Source organism: Oncorhynchus gorbuscha, linkage group LG25 (assembly GCF_021184085.1).
Source record: "Oncorhynchus gorbuscha isolate QuinsamMale2020 ecotype Even-year linkage group LG25, OgorEven_v1.0, whole genome shotgun sequence".
Classification (NCBI taxonomy): domain Eukaryota; kingdom Metazoa; phylum Chordata; class Actinopteri; order Salmoniformes; family Salmonidae; genus Oncorhynchus; species Oncorhynchus gorbuscha.
This window is the reverse complement of record NC_060197.1, coordinates 23,566,896-23,585,090: the sequence shown is the minus strand read 5'-3', so window position 1 is coordinate 23,585,090 and position 18,195 is coordinate 23,566,896. Positions and strand designations below refer to the sequence as shown.

The following is an 18,195-nucleotide window of genomic DNA, read 5'->3' as shown; positions in this document are numbered from 1 at the left end:
GATGCAGGCACACAGAAACGTGCAGCAGACGGTCTTCTATCTTGTCTTTCTTTCTCGTCCCTGTAAATGTTCTCTTTCCCTCCCTCTCTTTTTAGAAAAGAAACAAAAAAACTAACAAATCTGTTTCAAAGTGGAAGTAATGTTTTCACGACCTTCCATATAATCTCTCTCTCTCTCTCTCTCTCTCTCTCTCTCTCTCTCTCTCTCTCTCTCTCTCTCTCTCTCTCTCTCTCTCTCTCTCTCTCTCTCTCTCTCTCTCTCTCTCTCTCTCTCTCCTACAGCAGATATCTTACACTTCAGTATTGAGTAGGAGGTTTGAAAGGCCAATTCTGTCCCCTTAGATCAGTGTTTCTAGTGGACCCACTCAAATGCCAAAATGCAATGAGTTCAGTTGAGTAAACTGAAACAGTCCTAAAGGTATGTCCCAAATGGCACCGATTCCCGATATAGTGAGCTCCTTTTGACCAGAGCCCTATGGTCTAAGTCTAAATCGCAGTTAAGCAGAACACACATGTCAAATCAAACACCACTCCCAATGTTTTCCCAGTGTTTCTCCCCTCGTCGCTTCTCTAAAAGAATGGATTTTTCATTGGTGTCTGTGGCGTCAGTCACATTGAAAATGGTTTCACTTTGAGATTGTCTCTGCTGTGTTTGATTGAGCTTTGATGCTAGCCACGCCAATGAGTGCATCCCAAATGGCACCATTTTCCCCATATGGTGCACATAGGGCTCTGTTCAAAAGTAGTGCACTATTAAAGGGAATAGGGTACAATTTGGGACACAAGCCCTCTCATCGTCTACAAGATTGCCCACATGGTTATTTAAAGACATGAGGGTGGGTTCACGCCCAGGCTCTGTCGTAACCGGCCGCGACCGGGAGGTCCGTGGGGCGACGCACAATTGGCCTAGCGTCGTCCGGGTTAGGGAGGAGTTGGCCGGTAGGGATATTCTTGCCTCATCGCGCACCAGCGACTCCTGCGGCGGGCCGGGCGCAGTGCTCGCTAATCAAGGCTGCCAGGTGCACAGTGTTTCCTCCGACACATTGGTGCGGCTGGCTTCCGGGTTGGATGGCGCTGTGTTAAGAAGCAGTGCGGCTTGGTTGGGTTGCGTATCGGAGGACGCATGACTTTCAACCTTTGTCTCTCCCGAGCCCGTACGGGAGTTGTAGCGATGAGACAAGATAGTAGCTACTAAAACAATTGGATACCACGAAATTGGGGAGAAAACGGGGTAAAAAAAAAAAAACATTTGTTGGGGTTTCGTTTACAAGGAAATATTGAACGAGTAAGGATTTGGATATGATTAGATATTGATTTCCAATAACACAAAGATTTTTTTGTTTGTGGTGAGATACTGAATCACAGTCCTTTCCAGCATCTAAAGGCATAAACACAGAGACATATTGGTTTCTCTACAGTAGCACAGAGTGAAAATCCTGGACTGTTTTCAGTTTCTTTTCCCTTTTCTCATTTCATTTCACTCATTCAACGGGAGTATGTGAGGGGCGATTCCATTTCAAATCAGGTCCGTTTCATTGAAAAGTTCCCAGAACATTTTTCAATTTGTGAATCGAATTTGAGATTGAATGGAATTGTGATCACAACCCCATTACTCTACAAGGGCTTAACTCAATTCTACCCCCTTTGCAAAGTCAACAGTTTTAGCAAAATGAGGGAGGAATCATAATAAGGCAATATAAAACTGTATTTCAGTATTTTTAGTTTCTTTCCTTTAAAATCACTTTGTCTTACAAATATCTGGAATGTATGAATGTGTAAATCTTAGCACTGCTTTGTAGAAAAAAAACAAGTACATTACAAGTACATTGAAATAAATAAAATCATATATTCATAAGTTAATCAAAAAGTGTGCAGACGGGGCAATTGACATAAAAATGTAACAGTTTTTTTGTTGTTGGAACAACAAAACAGAAGTGATTAAAAACAGACAAGTAACAAATAATCAAAAAACAAACAATGTATTTGATTAATAAATAGTGACTGCATTTGCGTACAGTATGGCACCGTATCATCAAGCGTATCAGTAACAATAACAATGACTTTCTCTGTCCTTGACGATAACTGTTTGTTATCTGTGAGTTCTTGAAAAGGACCAATTCTATATATTTTTTTGCTAGCTTCATTTCCTGAAAACAATCAATGACGTATAACTGAAATGGTGACAATGGAACCACCGATAACAATAAAACATAACAGATACACATTGGTAAGGCTTTATATCCATTGAGGCCTCTTCTCCAATAGCGATGGCTAGTCTTTTGGAATATAAACACACTTGAATGTGCATTTTGGCTCCAAACATTGACATGTGTGTATTTGTTAACAACTGTAAGTCTCTTGTATGAGTTTTGGATTTACAGGCAACATGATAGTCAGCCTGAGTCCCATATGGCACCCTATCCCATATATATAGTGCACTACTTTTGACCAGAGCCCCATGGACCCTGGTCAAAAGTATTGCGCAACATAGGGAATAGGGTGCCATTTGCAATTTCCCCTCAATGTTGGTCTTCTGAACGATGCCGACGCTCCCTCATATTTTCCAGAATCCCAGGATGTTGAGATGAGTCTATAGAGTCAGTGTTCTATGGTTCTGTATGTTCTATAGTTCTTTATGTGATTGGTTTAGTGCCCCTCTTTCAGTCATTTTGGACAACAGCTTCAGTTTCATCTTCCAAAGAAAAGAGCAAGAGGAATGAATGGATGTGTGTCATCCTGACTCCCTCACTTTTCTATCTGCAAGTTCATTTTTACTCTATACAAAAAAAAGCTACATGTAATTTGTGTTGCTCTTTGACAAAAATCTAACAGTACATTAAAGAGACAAAACCAAGGCAAAACCTGAAATCAAAAGTAAGTGGTGTAAAAAAAAAAAATCCATTGTTCTCTCTTCCTCCCCTTTTCCCCTCCCTCCTTCCCGCCCCCTCTCTCTCTTTCCTCTCTTTTCACTGAAACATCCTAGGCCTGGGTTTCATAAAGACCTGTTGAATGTAGTTCTCCAGGTCTTCATTGCTATCTTGCTGCTGCGGCCCCATCCCTATCCCCTGCATCCCATAGTAATCTTGGTCCCGGGTCACCAAAGGTGCTGAGGGCGCTTGGTAATAGTAACCATGCCGATGGCGAGGCTGAACCTGACCCCTGGGTGGGGACGAGCGAGGTTTAGGCATGGGGACAGGGACGGGTAGGGGGTTGTATGTCCTGGGGTGTGGGGGGAGGAGGTAGTTGGGATAGTTGGAGTAATTTGGGTAGTAGAGGTTCCGCCGAAGTGCAGCGGGGGGCTTCCTCGGGCGGGGCTGTACCCAGGGACGGTACCTCCTCTTGGGGGGGAAATCAGAGGCGTAGTCCAGAGAATTCGACAGGAGGTCGTTGAGCATGTAGGAAGGCTTGGCATAGAACAGAGGCTTGGGCTTAGGAGGGGGGAAGTAAATTGGGTAGTAGCCTCGATAGGGCTTCTGTTGGTAGAAAGGATACGTAGGATAGTTGGAGGAAGTCCGAAAGGACTGTTGAGGTTTGATCCAGAGGTCTTGTTTTGAGGGTTTGATGGAATATTTGTCCTTGAACCAGGCCTTGAGGGGATTGATGGCCGGGAGAGGCTGCTTCAGGGTGGGGTATCGGGGGTGTGAAGGCTGGGCATCGATGGCTTTGGCTGCTGGGTAAACCAGGGGTCTTTGCTGGGGTCGTTGCCAGGGCAATGTCTCAGGAGCGTCTTTCTTCTTCTTCTTCTCAACGTCGCTGATGATGTCAACGACGTCGTCCGCGGGGAGGTGGAGCTTACTGGAGATCTCGATGAGCTTATCAATGGTCTGAGGATCAATATCATCGTCCTCGCTGACGACCTCCTCGTCAGAGCGCTTGTCCTCCGCTGCGTTGGACAGCAGGGTCTTCTTGTTCTGGTACTTTCCTTTGTCCTGTTTGACCATGTACTGCAGGAGCATGTCCGAGGCTATGTCCGCCAACTTCTCCTCCTCGGCTTTGGCCCTCTGAGCTTCCATCGCCTGCCTCCTGACCTCCTCCTGCTCCTCCTTTGCCCTCCTCTCTTCCTCCTCGGGGCTCAGCATTTCCTCACCATCCTCCTCAGCCGCCGGTCGAGCCAGATTGTCAAAGTCGTCCATGAAGTTGCCTCCTCTATAAGTGGGCATGTTCAGGGCTTTCTGCATCTCCTCTTGCCATTTGAGCTTCTTCGGCATGGCTCGGGGGTATCCTTTAGCTTTGAGTTTTATCTGGTTGTGGATCAGCGCTTGGTCTGTGTCGTCTTGGCTGTAGGCCCTGCTCTCTCTCCCTCTCTGCTCCTGGGCCTCCCTCTCTCTTTTGTTAGCTGTGTTGTAGTTCTGCAGTTCCTCCAACATGCTCTGGAGGTTCTGCACTTCATCTGGACTTAGTTGCTCCTCTTCCTCCTCTTGCTGGGTCTCCTGTGAGGTGGGTGGTCCCTGCTGCGCATCTTCTCTGGCCCCCACATCCTTCACTCCCACCTCCTCCCCTCTTTCTCCTTCTGCCGGAGGTCGTATCTCCTTTCCAGGAATCGTCTGGCTGGTGGTGTGGCTAGTCACTTTCTCTGTTAGTCTTTCCTCCTCCTCCTGTGCTCTTTTCCTCTCCTCCTCCTCATTCCTCTCTCGCTCCTCCTTGCCCTGCGCCGCAGCGGCCGCCATCACCAGCTCAAGCTCCTCGCGACCGTCCCTGTCTCGGTCTGCTCCCTCCTCATCCGATGCGGCTCTCACCTCCTCTCCCTTCTCCTCCTCCTGCCTCTCTCTCCCATTCTCCTCTTTTCCTCTCTCCTTTTCCTTGCGCCCATCCTCCACACCGTTCCTCCTTTCCCCGTGTGGCTTATCCATCACCTCCAGCAGAACGGCTGCTAATGTTTTGGGGTCCATGCCTCCAAAAAGCTCATCCTCCTCTTCTGCTCTCTCTCTCTGTGGAAGTCCGCCCTTCCTCCCTTCATTCTCTCCCTCGGTTGGCCTAAGTCCAAGAGGGGAAGCAGCATGGCTGTCGCCGGGGCTGTGTGTCTCGGTCGCCACGGAGGCGGTGAGCGGGAGGGTTAGGGTGAGTCTCAACAGGACAACCAGTAGGATAAGGGCACTTGTGGCGAAGTGGGACCACATCATGACCACACAGAAAGGACAAGAGGGGGGCGAGGGAAGGTGATGCTCCTGGTGAATGAGAGACAGAAAATATAGATTTGTTAGATAAAATAAGAAAAATGGGTGAACCCACGTAGAATTTTTATTCTATGGAACCCCCCTATACAATAAAAAGCATTTTCTTTTTATATACCTATAATGAAAAGTTTTACAGGATGGTACAAATTGTTTAATGAGCATATATATATATATATTATATATATGGCCGGTTGTGATACAGCCTGGATTCGAACAAGGGTTTCTGTAGTGACACCTCAAGCACTGAGATGCAGTGCCTTAAACCGCTGCACCACTCGGGAGCTGCATATACAGTTCAGTTAAAGTACGTGGTGTCACTGCCAAGAAAACCATTAGCTCATAGCATTATTAAAGTGAAATGAATTAATGGACGTGAGTCAGCCTGTAAAGGAATGAGGGATATGAACCAAATAATTAGCACAAATGGAGTAGATGACGTCATCACTCATCTGCATGTGAAAACAATTCTCAACCTAGAATCATGATGAAACACTAGAGTAGGTTGCTTTGACAACGGATGTCATATTCTCAGTGCACACTACTAGTTTCCCCCATAAATATAACAAATAATATATTCATTCACCTTAATCAATGTAGATCATGCACCTCTGTGCAGGTCACAAATAACATCAGTTGAGCATAGGGACCCACACAAAATGGCTGACCAGTATTAGGCCAACAGTTTGAAATGGTTTCTCAACGACTTCCTAGCTTTTCGGCTATTTCCATGGTTCATATTAATTGCTTTCACAACAATGCCTTTAAATCCAGTTTGTCCAATTTGGACTTTTCCTCAATTGAATTGTTCTGCTCCACAGGCTAAACTAGAATACCTGTAGGCTATTTGCTGCAAGATGTCAAGATCAATTAAACTATTGTGCGTCGATTTGTGTTTAAACCGTTGGATTTGGCACATGCTATACAGTATTTAGTATTTTCTCGCGCCTCCACTGAGCTGATCTAACAAAAGGTTCATTGGCTCAGTGTCTCGAACTAGTGCTGTTCCCTGCGTGTGTAATGCTCCCTACGCATGTGAGCGCTCCAGGCACGTGGTAACAGGGCGGGTGGCAATTGGCAAGAAAGCGTTCCAATGCGTGTGCTACAGAGAAGAAGTAGGTGCTATTTGTAAGGTCATCTATATCAGTGGCCATGGCAACAACCAATTTCACATTGATCGCTACAGTATAATACCTACCCGTAACTAACTCCACAAAGATTTCGGATATATTTTCTCTCTCTTAAAAATTCAATAAGTAGCATGAATCGACTGATGAAATAATCAATCGCAATTGATCATCTCCTTCATTACAGCCACAACCGTGTCAAACATAAACCCATTGGATTTAACCACTGACACAGGTCTGTACTCACTGCAGATATCATCCCAGAATGTAGATGAGATTGAAAATAGACATGAGATTAGATTAAAAGATCATAATACCGCATTGGGGCTGCATCCCAATTGGCAGGCTATTCCCTACCCAACACAGTGCACTACTTTTGACCAGAGTCCTATGGGTCCTGGTCAAAATAGTAGGCCAACTGTTAATAAGCTGCCATTTGGAATGCATGATATAGGTTTGACCCCTGGATAATCATAACACAGATGGATCAGTGTAATCTACAGAGTGAGAGATTAGGAGACAACCTACCTGGCCTGGATGATGCACCCGTGTGTGTGTGTGTGTGTGTGTGTGTGTGTGTGTGTGTGTGTGTGTGTGTGTGTGTGTGTGTGTGTGTGTGTGTGTGTGTGTGTGTGTGTGTGTGTGTGTGTGTGTGTGTGTGTGTGTGTGTGTGGATGACACACCACAAATCTCACTTTCTCCCAATAGAGTGATCTTTCCTAACATGTCCAAGTCATGCGTAGGCAAACTGTATAGCAACAATCTATATCACTTTACAATTATTCCATCTCTTTGGTTGGCTTTATTGGTCCCACTTTTTCATACTTAATTCTTTAGCTGTATAATGTTTGGTAAATGTTGTACCTCGTGTGGTACAGGTATTAAAAAGCTTCTGGAACCCCATATGTCTGTCTCTCCCGTTCTCATAATTCTATCTGCAAATGCCCATCCACGAGGGCAATATACGTAGGGTGCAGGCTCTCCACCAAAGCACATTTGCTTTTAAGAAGCCCTATCTAGCCATATTCTGCTCAGTCGAAACGCCACACGACCTGGGAGAAGCGCTCTGTTGCCTCAAGATTAAACGTGCAAGAACTCTATCACCACAGGAACTCTAGTATGCATGAAAGTATTGAAGAAAGCAGAGCACTTATACACATAATTAATGCATGTGCATAAATGTCTCAACTAACTATTAAAAAGTTGCATCAAAATTGGTTTGACATGCAAAACCACTCTGTTACGCAGCCAGATGCAGCTGTTTAAGGTGTCCTTTTCACCTTTTGTCTTTATTTGGTCTCCCTGGGTTTATTCTTGGCAGTTGGTGACGCCATGGTGATGGCAAAGATGATGGAAGACTGGGAAGGGGCGTGGCTATGATGATGATGATGGTGATATGACAATTATCATGATCTCCGGTAATCCCTGTCAATATGATTACCACAATCATTAGCCAGCCTCAGTCATTCTATCATTCGATTATTTCTCGTCTCATAATCCACACCCATTTTCTTGTAGGCTATTTATACTGAGAGATAGTAATCTCTTACAATTTACAAAGATTAGTATTGAAAAATATGTTGAAACTCGTGAAAATACATTCCTTTATGTTGATCTTTCAAAACACTTGTGTTATATATATTTATTTTATTTGTAGATCATCCTTAATATTGCAGATAGATTGTGGCTTCTATCAATGTATATATATATATACAAGGCAAGGCATGGATCCTGGAGGCATGGCTGGATTTATACCAGGGGCCATATATATATATATACATATATATATATGTATATGTATGTTTTGGGGTGGCAGATAGCCTAGTGGTTAGAGCATTGGACCAGTAATCACAAGGTTGCTAGATCAAATCCCCGAGTTGACAAGGTAAAAATCTGTTGTTCTGCCCATGAACAAGGCTGTTAACCCACTGTTCCTAGACCGTCATTGAAAATTAGAATTTGTTCTTAACTGACTTGCCTAGTTCAATAAAACATTTTATATATATATATATATATATATATATATATATATATATATATATATATATATATATATATATATATATGCCTTTTGGAAAGTATTCAGACCCCTTTTCCAAATTTTGTTCGCTTTATTCTAAAAATGATTTAATTGTTTATTTTGCTCAAGAATCTACACACAATACACCATAAGGACAAAGCAAAAACATTGGTTTTTGTGCAAATTTATACATGTTTTAATTTTTTTTATTACATAAGTATTCAGACCCTTTTCTATAAGACCCAAAATTGAGCTCAGGTGCATCCTTTTTCCATTGATCATCCTTGAGATGTTTCTACAAGTTGATTGGAGTCCACCTGTGGTAAATTCAATTGATTGGACATGATTTGGAAAAGGCACACACCTGTCTAAATAAGGTCCCGCAGTTGACAGTGCATGTCCGAGCAAAAACCAAGTCATGAGGTCGAAGGACTTGAAGTTTGGAACCACCAAGACTTTTCCTAGAGCTGGCCGCCCCGCAAAACTGAGCAATCGGGGGAGAAGAACCCGATGGTCACTCTGACAGAGCTACAGAATTGCTCTGTAGAGGTGGGAGAACCTTCCAGATAGACAACCACCTCTGCATCACTCCACCAATCATGCCTTTATGGTAGAGTGGCCAGACGGAAGCCACTCGTCAGTAAAAGGCACATGACAGCCAGCATGGAGCTTGCCAAAAGGCACCTAAAGACTCTCAGACCATGAGAAACAAGATTCTCTGGTCTGATGAAACCAAGACTGAACTCTTTGACCTGAATACCAAGCATAAAGTCTGGAGGAAACATAGCACCATCCCTATGGCGAAGCATGGTGGTGGCAGCATCATGCTTTGGGGATGTTTTTCAGCGGCAAGGACTGGGAGACTAGTCAGGATCGAGGCAACGATGAATGGAGCAAAATACAGAGATCCTTGATGAAAACCTGCTCAATAGTGCTCAGGACCTCAAACTGGGGTGACAGTTCACCTTCCAACAGGACAACAACCCTAAGCACACAGCCAAGACAATGCAGGAGTGGCTTCGGGACAAGTCTCTGAATGTCCTCGAGTGGCCCAGCCAGAGCCCGAACTTGAACATTTACATTTACATTTACATTTACATTTAAGTCATTTAGCAGACGCTCTTATCCAGAGCGACTTACAAATTGAACCAGATCGAACATCTCTGGAGAGACCTGAAAATAGCTGTGCAGCAACACTCACCATCCAACCTGGAGATCTGCAGAGGAGAATAAGAGAAGCTCCCCAAATACAGGTGTGCCAAGCTTGTAGCGTCATACTCAAGACTCGAGGCTATAATCACTGCCAAAGGTGCTTCAAACAAAGCACTGAGTAAAGGGTCTGAATACTTATGTAAATGTGATTTCATTTTTATTCCATTTGCTAAAATGTCTAAACATGCTTTTTCTTTGTTATTATGGGGTAGATTGATGAGGGGGGAAAAACATTTTAATCAATTTTAGAATATGGCTGTAATGTAACAATGTGGAAAAAGTGTAGGGTTCTGATCACTTTCTGAATGCACTATATATATATATTCTTTTTTCTCTCCCCCTTACACTATCACCTCTCCCCTAATTGGAGTAAACACATTCAATATATTTTCCTTTATTATTAAAACACTTTTGTTACTATTTCTTTTACCTACAGTCTGTCTAACAAAATGCAAGGTGGAATCCCATACAAACTCTCAACTACATTACTATAGCTTTAGTTTTCAATCGTTCATGCCACAGGATCAATCAGTTTGATCACTTTTTAAATAAGATATATTAAAGTAGTTAAGACTTACCTGGTGTCTTGCGGTGAAACCAGATAGGCTACTTTCTCCTCCTTGCCACTCCTCAAATCTCTCTAATTCAACGTGTTACTCTAACTCAACACACCAATGTCTACTTAACACAAATAAAGCTCGGTGTTATTTGGAAGTGTACATAATAAAGTAGAACGTTATTTCTCCCTTTTAGTTTCCCTGCTGTTGCCTCATTCGCTGTGCGTCTGTTTCAGTGAGTATTATCACCGACAGCACCGCAGGTTTTCTTACTGTTGCCTCATTCGCTGCGCTTCTGTTTCAGTGAGTTATCACCGGCAGCACCGCTTCTTTATACGTCCCCCCCCCCTCCCTGCCTACGTGACCTGACGTCAGAGTTTTCCCCTAGTGACGGAACCAAGCTTTCATTGATAAGAATTTTCGCTTCGCTCGAATGAACCACGAGCGTTCTGGCTCTGCCACACTGCAGTAGCCTGATGAATGAACGGAAACGGGGTGAATTAGATAGTATTTCTCCCGCCAGGGGGGAGCATAGCCAAAAACACACCACAAGAGAGGGAGATAGGTGAACTAAGCAGCGGGATATAGTTTGGGGGTGGGTGCTGCGTTAGTTTCCAGACAGGAGGGGGGGGGGGGGGCATATTTTTGTTTTTGTTGCCTGCACTGAAGACACTATAATCGCTAACTATTAAAGGGCCAGTACACTACTTTTGTGATAAAAACAACTAAATGTATTTGAGTCTTTACCAGCATTTGTAACTTCTTGAGTCTGATAATGATCTGTACAAAATAGTTCATCTGATCTATTCTGGTCTAACATTTTCCATTTTAGTAGATTTATCCTGAACAATTTACAGAAGTGAGTGCATACCTTTTCATACAGGTCCCCCATGGAATTGAACCCATAACCCCTGCATTGCAAGCATGATGCTCTACCAACTGAGCAACATCATTAAATCATCACACACCACTTAATGTCTCAATGTACTCAATTACTGTATCGTGCACTGTTTTTCTTCATGGTGATGGAAAGTCTACAGGTACAAACCTAGATGACCAGCCTATGTACAATACAGTGATGTACATGAAGTGGTTTCTTGGGATAGTAAATTAATACTGCAAAAAATGAGTGGTTATTGTATATTGATATTCGAGCTTGTCCCTTTGGGGCACCTGTAACCCCCCCACCTATGTTGGAATGCTTGGAATGTTTTGCCCTGTGAAATGCATTAATGAGCCTATTATCAACAAAACTTGTATCCATTAGTTTATATCATAGATTATCAACGTTAGACTAATTTACTATCTTATGCCTTCTCGGCCATTTCTTCATTTGGAAACACTACGCATTTTCTCCAGCAAATGTCAAGACGTACACTGCTGTATGGAGAGTAGAGTCCAATCTAATTAAAGGATAATTTAATCTGATGGTGGGGCAGGCTACAATGAGCAGTGCTTGTCTGACTCATACAGTGATTGGACATGGAAGTGTTTGTGTGCAATACAGAGGCTGCATATTCACAGGCTGCCCAATTCTGATATTTTTTTCCACTAATTGATCTTTTGACCAGTCACATCAGATCTTTTCACATCAGATCTTTTTCAAAGCTGATCTGACTGGTCAAAAGACCCATTTGTGGAAAAAAAAGATCAGAATTGGGCTGCCTGTGTAAACCCAGCAAGAGCGACAGAGAGAAATAGAGAGGAAGAGTGTGTGTGAGTGTGCGTGTGCATGTATATGCGTTTGTGTAGATCTGAGTGTGTTTCCAGCAGAGATAGATGACACAGGTAATCGGGTGCCAAGTGGGCAGATTCTCCTATAACAGTTTAATTTTACCGTCTGCCACTCAATATTAGAGCGGAGCGCGGGTTTGTTGTTTTGCAGCTTCCTCGTTTCCCCGCAGTGACTCACCTTCTCTAATGCTGCCCACATGGCCCCTTTGGGACGTGGGTTTGATATATGTATGAAAGTGAGGTCAAAACTAATATTAAATGATCTAAATAGTTGCCAACTCTGATACCCTAAGATAACTCAAATCTGAACAACAACAAAAAATATATATATACAGTGGGGCAAAAAAGTATTTAGTCAGCCACCAATTGTGCAAGTTCTCCCACTTAAAAATATGAGAGAGGCCTGTAAATTTCATCATAGGTACACTTCAACCATGACAGACAAAATGAGAAATAAAATCCAGAAAATCACATTGTAGGATTTTTAATGAATTTATTTGCAAATTATGGTGGAAAATTTGGTCAATAACAAAAGTTTATATCAATACTTTGTTAAATACCCTTTGTTGGCAATGACAGAGGTCAAACGTTTTCTGTAAGTCTTTCTGTAAGCTTTTTACACACTGTTGCTGGTATTTTGGCCCATTCCTCCATGCAGATCTCCTCTACAGCAGTGATGTTTTGGGGCTGTTGCTGGGCAACACAGACTTTCAACTCCCTCCAAAGATTTTCTATGGGGTTGAGATCTGGAGACTGGCTAGGCCACTCCAGGACCTTGAAATGCTTCTTACGAAGCCACTCCTTTGTTGCCAAGGCGGTGTGTTTGGGATCATTGTCATGCTGAAAGACCCAGGCACGTTTCATCTTCAATGCCCTTGCTGATGGAAGGAGGTTTTCACTCATAATCTCACGATACATGGCCCCATTCATTCTTTCCTTTACACGGATCAGTCATCCTGGTCCCTTTGCAGAAAAACCGCCCCAAAGCATGATGTTTCCACCCCCATGCTTCACAGTAGGTATGGTGTTCTTTGGATGCAAATCAGCATTCTTTGTCCTCCAAACACAACGAGTTGAGTTTTTACCAAAAAGTTTCATCTGACCATATGACATTCTCCCAATCTTCTTCTGGATCATCCAAATGCGCTCTAGCAAACTTCAGACGGGCCTGGACATGTACTGGCTTAAGCAGGGGGACACGTCTGGCACTGCAGGATTTGAGTCCCTGGCGGCGTAGTGTGTTACTGATGGTAGGCTTTGTTACTTTGGTTCCAGCTCTCTGCAGGTCATTCACTAGGTCCCCCCATGTGGTTCTGGGATTTTTGCTCACCGTTCTTGTGATAATTTTGACCACACGGGGTGAGATCTTACGTGGAGCCCCAGATCGAGGGAGATTATCAGTGTTCTTGTATGTCTTGCATTTCCTAATAATTGCTCCCACAGTTGATTTCTTCAAACCAAGCTGCTTACCTATTGCAGATGCAGTCTTCCCAGCCTGGTGCAGGTCTACAATTTTGTTTCTGGTGTCCTTTGACAGCTCGGCTTGGCCATAGTGGAGTTTGGAGTGTGACTGTTTGAGGTTGTGGACAGGTGTCTTTTATACTGATAACAAGTTCAAACAGGTGCCATTAATACAGGTAACGAGTGGAGGACAGAGGAGCCTCTTAAAGAAGAAGTTACAGGTCTGTGAGAGCCAGAAATCTTGCTTGTTTGTAGGCGACCAAATACTTATTTTCCACCATAATTTGCAAATCAATTCATTAAAAATCCTACAATGTGATTTTCTGGAGAAGAAAAATTATAATTTTGTCTGTCATCGTTGAAGTGGACCTATGATGAAAATTACAGGCCTCTCTCATCTTTTTAAGTGGGAGAACTTGCACAATTGGTGGCTGACTAAATACTTTTTTGCCCCGCTGTATATACACACACAAGGTCTAATGTTTAGGGTGAGTAGTGGGACACATAGCAAAGTGAGAAACTTAAGCTTTGTATTGGATATCTTTAAATGTGTACAATAAAAACCAACAATCAATGCCTGTGTGTTCGTAAATAAGTATGTGTCTTCTCTCCTCCGAGACATGAGTGGCTGGAGTCTTTGACAAATTGTAGGGCCTTCCTCTGATACTGCTTGGTATAGAGGTCCTGGATGGCAGGGAGCTCAGCCCTAGTGATGTACTGGGCCGTACACATTACTTTGTCACGTTCGTCATAACGAGGAGACCAAGGCGCAGCGTGATATGAATACATTCCTCCTTAATGAAAGAGAACACTGAACAAATTATGCAAAACAAACTTGAAGCTCTCTCTCTCTCTCTCTCTCTCTCTCTCTCTCTCTCTCTCTCTCTCTCTCTCTCTCTCTCTCTCTCTCTCTCTCTCTCTCTCTCTCTCTCTCTCCTCTCTCTCTCTCTCTCTCTCTCTCTCTCTCTCTCTCTCTCTCTCTCTCTCTCTCTCTCTCTCTCTCTCTCTCTCTCTCTCTCTCTCTCTCTCTCTCTCTCTCTCTCTCTCTCTCTCTCTCTCTCTCTCTCTCTCTCTCTCTCTCTCTCTCTCTCTCTCTATATATATATATATATATACGAGTGCTGAAATTCAACTCACCATAGACAATAACCCACAAAACCCAAATGGAAAATGGCAACCTAAATAGGATCCCCAATGAGAGACAACGATAAACAGCTGTCTCTGATTGGGAACCAATTCAGGCCACCATAGACCTACATATACCTAGACATACTAAAACCCCATAGAAATATAAAAAAACCTAGACAGGACAAAAACACCTAGACAATACGAAAAATAAACCAACCATCCTTGTCACACCCTGACCTAACCAAATTTATAAAGAAAACAAAGATAACTAAGGTCAGGGCGTGACATACTTTCTGTAGCGCCATGCAGTTGGATGCCGAGCACTCTCAATGGTGCAGCTGTATAACTTTTTGAGGATCTGAGTTCCCATGCCAAATCTTCTCAGCCTCTTGAGGAGGAAAAGGCGATATCATACCCTCTTCACGACTGTGTTGTTGTGTTTGGACCTTGATCGGGTCTTAGTGAAATGGACACAGAGGAACATGAAGCTCTCGACCTACTCCGCTACAGCCCTGTCGATGTGAATGTCTCATCATTGCCTGTGATCAGGCCTTCCACCGTCGTGTTGTAGGCAAACTTAATGATGGTGTTGGAGTCGTGCGTGGCCACGCAGTCCTGGATGAACAGGAGGTACAGGAGGGGACTGAGCATTCATCCATGAGGGGCCCCCGTGTTGAGGGTCAGGTTGGCGGATGTGTTGTTGCCTACCTCACCACCTGGGTGCGGTAAAAAAGCCAAGGGTTCTGAATTCTTTCCAAATGCACTGTAGTATATACACTATGAACACTATAAATGGCAGGTAGCCTAGTAGTTAAGAGTGTTGGACTAGTAACCGAAAGGTTGCTGGTTTGAATCCCGAGCCTACTGTGAAAAATGTGTCGATGTTTGCTTGAGTGGGGCACTTTACCCTAAGTGCTCCTTTAAGTCGCTCTGGATAAGAGCCTCTGATAAATTACTCAAATGTAAATAAATAAGCTTGCATGTATAAGAGAGGCTGACTCCAAGTCAAATGTGTTCTCTCTACACACACTAACCTGTCTCCTGAGAACTGTTTTGAAAGAGAGAGGAAAATAAAATACAAATTTAAATCACATCTATTTATGAAGCCCTTTTTACATCAGCCGATGCCACAAAGTGCTATACAGAAACCCAGCCTAAAACCCCAAACAGCAAGCAATGCAGATGGAGAAGCACGGTGGCTAGGAAAGACTCCCTAGAAAGGCAGGAACCTAGGAAGAAACCTGGAGAGGAACCATGCTCTGAGGGGTGGCCAGTCCTCTTCCAGCTGTTCCGGGTGGAGATTATAACAGAACATGGCCAAGATGTTCAAACGTTCATAGATGACTAGCAGGGTCAAATAATAATAATCACAGTGATTGTAGAGGGTGCAACAGGTCAGCACCTCAGGAGTAAATGTCAGTTGGCTTTTAATAGCCGGTCATTCAGAGTTAGAGACAGCTAAGGAACATGTCAGGGTTCCTTAGCCGCAGGCAGAACAGTTGAAACTAGAGCAGCAGAAGGTGGACTGGGGACAGCAAGGAGTCATCAGCCCAGGTAGTCCTGAGTCATGGTACTAGGGCTCAGGTCCTCCGAGAGCAGAGAGGAAAGTTAGAGGGAGCATACAGTGAGGGAAAAAAAGTATTTGATCCCCTGCTGATTTTGTATGTTTGCCCACTGACCAAGAAATTATCACTCTATAATTTTAATGGTAGGTTTATTTGAACAGTGAGAGACAGAATAACAACAACAAAAAATCCAGAAAAACGCATGTCAAAAATGAGGGAAATTTTTAATGAGGGAAATAAGTATTTGACCCACTCCCAATTAGACATTTGTTTGGCTCCCAGATGTCTTTTATACAGGTAACGAGCTGAGATTACATTTACATTTACATTTAAGTCATTTAGCAGACGCTCTTATCCAGAGCGACCTACATATTATGGCTTTAGTCAACATTCCATTTTGTAATGTAGTGTCTGTTTCCTACAAAGTCTTCCTCAATCATCATCCTCCTCTTCATCTCCACCCAGGCCCTCTGTCTCATCTTGGGCAGCCTTCTGCTCCTCCATGGCTGCTTTCAGGGCCTGCTCTTCCTCCAGACTGGGGTCCAGCACACTCTCCTAATCTCAGTTTGTTACCTGTATAAAAGACACCTGTCCACAGAAGACAACTGGGTGAAAGTATTGTGGTCAGATGAGACCAAAATGGAGCTCTTTGGCATCAACTCAACTTGCCGTGTTTGGAGGAGGAGGAATGCAAATTTGTTTTGTCCAAGTTTAACTTGTTATGGCTGCAATCCCACTAATGGGATAAGTGTCATCAACAACCGCTGAATAGCATAGTGCTACATACAATAAATATTACAAAAAATATTTATATTCATGAAATCACAAGTGCAATATTGCAAAACACAGCTTAACATTTTGTTAATCCACCTGCCGTCTCAGACTTTTAAAATATACTTTACAATGAAAGCAATCCAAGTGTTTGTGTACATGTATCAATCACTCAACGAAACATTATGTACACTTAGCATCAATTAGCTTGGTCATGAAAATCAGAAAAGCAATCAAATTAATCGATTACCTTTGATGATCTTCAGATGTTTTCACTCACGAGACTCCCAGTTACACAATAAATGTTCCTTTTGTTCCATAAAGATTATTTTTATATCCAAAATACCTCTGGTTGTTTGGCGCATTATGTTCAGAAATCCACAGGAAAGAGCGGTCAAGACAACGCAGATGAAAATTCCAAATAATATCCGTAATGTCCACAGAAACATGTCAAACGTTTTTTATAATCAATCCTCAGGTTGTTTTAAAATATATAATCGATAATATATCAACCGCAACTGTCTTTATCAGTAGGAGAGGGAGAGGCAATGGCTGCCCAAACTCATGCGAACACCTGATGCGATGTTATCTTTCTCGCTAATTTTTCAAAATAAAAGCCTGAAATTTATGTCTAAAGACTGTGGACACCTCGAGGAAGCGTTAGGAAAATGAATCTGGTTGATATCCCTTTAAATGGAGTGAAGGCAGGCTATGGAACATGGAGCTTTCAAAACAGAAGCCACTTCCTGGTTTGATTTTCCTCAGAATTCGCTTGCAATATCAGTTCTGTTATACTCACAGACAATATTTTGACAGTTTTGGAAACTATAGAGTGTTTTATGTCCTAATCTGTCAATTACATGCATATTCTAGCATCTGGTCCTGAGAAATAGGCCATTTACTTTGGGAACGTTATTTTTCCAAACATAAAAATAGCACCCCCTAGCTTCAAGAGGATATCTCAGGAGGGATTTTGTCCCACACTTCTTTGCAGATCTTCTCCAAGTCATTAAGGTTTTAAGGTTGATGTTTGGCTACTCGAACCTTCAACTCCCTCCACAGATTTTCTATGGGATTAAGGTCTGGAGACTGGCTAGGCCACTCCAGGACCTTAATATGCTTCTTCTTGAGCCACTCCTTTGTTGCCTAGGCCGTGCGTTTTGGGTCATTGTCATGCTGGAATACCCATACACGACCCATTTTCAATGCCCTGGCTGATGGAAGGAGGTTCTCACCCAAGATTTGACGGTACATGGCCCGTCCATCGTCCTTTTGATGTGGTGAAGTTGTCCTGTCCCCTTAGCATAAAAACACCCCCAAAGCATAATGTTTCCACCTCCATGTTTGACAGTGGGGATGGTGTTCTTGGGGTCATAGACAGCATTCCTCCTCCTCCAAACACGGCGAGTTGAGTTGATGTCAAAGAGCTACATTTTGGTCTCATCTGACC

General features: G+C 43.2%; 1 protein-coding gene across 1 annotated transcript; it reads right to left on the bottom strand.

Annotated features, from left to right (window-relative positions):
• Positions 1-1,140: 1,140 nt before the first annotated feature.
• Positions 1,141-10,360, bottom strand: LOC124014388 (neurosecretory protein VGF-like). Its single transcript, XM_046329296.1, has 2 exons — positions 10,108-10,360; positions 1,141-5,164 (listed from the first exon to the last, which is right to left on the bottom strand). Exon 2 carries the CDS (start codon positions 5,117-5,119, stop codon positions 2,966-2,968), a length of 2,154 nt encoding a protein of 717 aa, XP_046185252.1. The 5' UTR covers positions 5,120-5,164; positions 10,108-10,360; the 3' UTR covers positions 1,141-2,965.
• Positions 10,361-18,195: the final 7,835 nt, after the last annotated feature.

What these genes read in the sequence shown, in the direction of transcription:
- LOC124014388 (XM_046329296.1), bottom strand. Translation starts at nt 5,119, where the DNA reads ATGATGTGGTCCCACTTCGCCACAAGTGCCCTTATCCTACTGGTTGTC.